General features: G+C 35.8%; 1 protein-coding gene across 1 annotated transcript; it reads right to left on the reverse strand.

The window, feature by feature from the left end:
- Window positions 1-408: 408 nt before the first annotated feature.
- On the reverse strand, window positions 409-3,427 carry LOC129889494 (glucan endo-1,3-beta-glucosidase 5). Its single transcript, XM_055964807.1, has 2 exons — window positions 1,989-3,427; window positions 409-1,605 (listed from the first exon to the last, which is right to left on the reverse strand). Exons 1-2 carry the CDS (start codon window positions 2,330-2,332, stop codon window positions 483-485), a joined length of 1,467 nt encoding a protein of 488 aa, XP_055820782.1. The 5' UTR covers window positions 2,333-3,427; the 3' UTR covers window positions 409-482.
- Window positions 3,428-3,954: the final 527 nt, after the last annotated feature.

A 3,954-nucleotide genomic window follows, 5' to 3' on the forward strand; every position in this document is an offset into this window, starting at 1 on the left:
TAGTTACTTGATAATATTCAGTACGAAACTCTATCATCTCGGGCAAATACTCTAAGGAACAAACTTTCATTTTTCATAAATAATGACAAATTTTTCTAAACTTGAATTTGTAGCTCTAAATATATCATACAAAGGCTACATGTTATGGGTATTTAATGCTGAAATCTATCTTTATAGATAAGACACCATCAAACATCAACACCAAGTATCAAACCAAGACTGTGCCAAAACAATGATATTTGTATGCCATAATGCGGGAACTTGTTTATCTTCTTAAACTCTGCGCCAAAGCAAACTAAGAGAGTAACAATTTATGGTAATATGAGATAGGAATAATTGTAAAAACCAGGTCAATGGAATAAAATTGCAGACCTAAAAAGAATGGTGTCAAACAGAGGAGCAGAGTAATGTAGTAAACAAAAATCAATGATAGGCAAATTTCAACAGAAGTGACAGGGATATATAAATATAACCAACAAGTTCTACAAAACACTCAACAAAGAAACTATAAGCAGAAACATCACATTGACAGGCTTAGTTGTAAATGCATTGTTCTTATGTCTGCTAGGACTACTTGCTTGGATCATGATTTTGAATTTACATGTTCCACCCGGTGGTGACGGATCTGTGTTTGTGATCATGGAAAGGTTCGGAAACTTGCAGGCACTAGATTGCTGGTCGTTTTCCTGATAGTAACTGTTGAATGCATACGAAACGTTGCCACGAGCATCAAGATCAGCGCATGATGTTCCGTGCCCGAGGCTGGTGCAATCAGCATGTGAACATGCATAGCCCACACTATCAGCTAGCTGAAGATCATCAAGGCTAGCTGAGGGTGACAACACGCACCACTGACGAGCCAGGTAACGAACACCATTTGCTGGTACTAAACCACCTCCATTGTTTGCACCCAATGAAAGATTGTATTTAGGCGTACCATCAAAGTAAAATATTCCCCAATGGCGCTCAAAGTTACCGGGCTGAATGCTTTTCGCATCCTCATCAATCAGACTGAACAGGTAAGCATCTATAGGGCCAGGTCTCATTGGAGTACCCTTTCCACCTGAAATGTGAGTCATGAATCCTTGGTTGAATCTTTGGGCAGCCTTCAAGTTTGCATTATTGTCTCCATCTGTTGGCCATCCGATTTCCCCTATTATAATCGACATATTTGGGAATCCATTTTTCTGCAATGCCCAAAGAAGGGTATCGTGATTTGCATCAAACACATTGTTGTAGATTTTCCCGTTGTCATCGATGGGGCTTGAGTATCCGTCAAAGAAAGCATAGTCAGCAGGAAAGTTGGGGTCATTGTAGAGACTTATAAATGGATAGATATTGACAGTAAATGCGCCTCCATTGTCATTCAAGAACTTGACAATGCTCACCATGAGATCACGAATGTCTTGGCGGAAGTCACCTGTTGAAGGTTTTTCACTTGAACTCTGGTATACATCGGCATTGAGAGGAATAGTGACTTTCACCCGATTACCAAGACCTGCTTTTATAAGGGCTGCCTGGATGTTTTGAAGAGCCGGGAATGTTGTTGGCAGATACGTCCCGTTTAACTGAGATAGAAATGGTTCATTTCCAACTGCAACATATCTGTACAGAAAAGAACTTATCTTTAGCAAAATGAAGGCAAAAAGGTATTGGAATGTCAGGACTCAGGAGAGTACTTAAGCCAACCTCATTAGGCTACAATTAGCATTATATTGACAATTTTCAATGGAAAAGCTAAGTTTTTTTTCAGGCCTTCTCTGTTTGTATACTCCTTAAATGCTCGTACAACAAGCAAGTCGCGGTAGTTTTTACAGTTATGGAGAGAGGATATACATGTAAGCACCTTAAAAATCAATTGTATATATATGTGCGCAAACTGTCAGTGTATATAACTTAAAAAGTAAGAAGAAACTAAAACTCACTTGATATCAACACTGTTGGAAGAGACATGTGAAGAGAAAAAGCAAGAAGAAACTAAAACTCACTTGATATCAACACTGTTGGAAGAGACATGTGAAGAGACATTCTTCTCTACCCATTTCTCAGCAGCACCCAAACTGTTGGCTAAACTCCACAGCATTTCATTTGGGATTCCAACCATGACTTCAATTCCTGAGCCACTGAGGGCTTTAAAGATTTCTGAATCTGCATCAAACAGCTTCACTTTCTGAATCCCATTGTCTTTTAGTAACTTCACTACTATGTTTGGTGGCAATGGATGTGTTGCTTGTGTTCCCCAGTTTGCTCCTATTCCATAAACTTTCCCTAATACCATAAACCCCAAAATCATTGAAATCCATAAACCACCTTTCATTTTCAGAATTCCCATCTTTGTTTTTACACCAGAAAGTACTCCTCTTAGACAACAATAAACAACTTGCTGTAAACAAGAAAACAGAAATCAAACTTGAAATTGTCTCATTCCAAAAACACCATGATCAACTTTATCTTTGAAGAATCCAAAAGGGTATTCAAGAATTGGAATTTCAAGAGGCTTAAAACTTGCTAACAACAAAAAAGAAGAGAACTTCTATCTGTTTTGAACTTCCACTCATAAATTAGCTCAAGAATCAAAGAGGGTGTTCAAGAATTGGAATTTCAAGAGGCTTAAACTTACCAACAACAAGAAAAAAAAGAACTTTTATCTGTTTTGACCTTTTACTCATAAATTAGCTCAAGAATCCAAGAGGGTCTTCAAGAATTTCAAGAAGCTCAAAACTTTCTAACAACAACAAAGAAGAAAACTTTATCTGTTTTGAACTTTTACTCACAAAACTAGCTGAAGAAGGGTCTTCAATAATTGGAATTTCAAGAAGCTCAAAACTTACTAACAACAACAAAGAAGAAAACTTTATCTGTTTTGAACTTCTACTCACAAACTAGCTCAAGAAGGGTCTTCCAGAATTGGAATTTCAAGAAGCTCAAAACTTATTAACAAAAACAAAGAAAAATCCTTTATCTGATTTGAACAAACTAGCTCAAGAATCCAAAAGGGTCATCAAGAAGTGGAATTTCAAGAGGATCAAAACTTGCTAACAACAAGAAAGAAGAAAACTTTATCTGTTTTTACGCCCCCCATGTCACCAACTAGTTCAAGAACTCAGAGAGTGTCAGAGATTTGGAATTCAAGAATCTAATGGAGAATTTTGGTCGGTGCACGGGTTCTTGCTTGAGAAGATAAATAAAAGGGGTTTCAAAAGAGGGGTTTCAAAATTTGAATTTGGAAAGATCATTTGTAGGAGAAGCTGAATAATATACCAAATCAAAGGAGGCAAGAAAGCATATTCTGAAATGAAAACAGAGAAAAAGAAGAGGTAGTTCAAAAGAATAGTACTTTACATCCCAAGGAAGAAAACAGTATACTAGAGAAAACCAATCTTGTTAAGCAATAGAAATTTAACAATAAAAAAGTGAAGTGAATTCTGACTTTCTGAGTATGAATCACAAATACTTGTCAAAGAAAGGTGAAGATGATAGCTACATATGAGATAGTGATACAATTTTCTTGGATATATATATACACACACTCAAGTGATCTAGTATCAACTGAACTATGTTAACTAGTACATTTGATCAATGTTTGCTTTTGCTTTTGAGTTTTTGTCCCAAAATAATTGATCATATCCCACATACTTTTTCAGTGCATATATCTTCCCTCCTTTTTCTTTTCAAAGATACTTTAAATTGTTACTAATATTTTCGTAACCTTTTAAGGGTATATTTATTATTTTACCAAAAATAACTTAAATATTAAATAAATTTTGAGACCATAACATATTACATGAAAGTGCTATTTTTTCTAAAGTATTATCACACAGTTATCAGTCGCCTAAAAGCTACTAATGTTTCGTTTTCATAACCGAATTTATACTAAGTAGGATGGACAGCTAATCATAATTTGTAATTTAGAAAACTTCCAATAGTCTACTATGTACCATCCAACATAAATGT

The sequence above is a fragment of the Solanum dulcamara genome, chromosome 5 (assembly GCF_947179165.1).
Source record: "Solanum dulcamara chromosome 5, daSolDulc1.2, whole genome shotgun sequence".
NCBI lineage: Eukaryota > Viridiplantae > Streptophyta > Magnoliopsida > Solanales > Solanaceae > Solanum > Solanum dulcamara.

Coding starts and splice junctions, on each gene's coding strand:
- LOC129889494 (XM_055964807.1), bottom strand. CDS start 2,332: ATGGGAATTCTGAAAATGAAAGGTGGTTTATGGATTTCAATGATTTTG. Junction 1,606..1,988: donor TCCAACAGTGTTGATATCAA/GTGAGTTTTAGT, acceptor TTTTCTGTACAG/ATATGTTGCAGTTGGAAATG.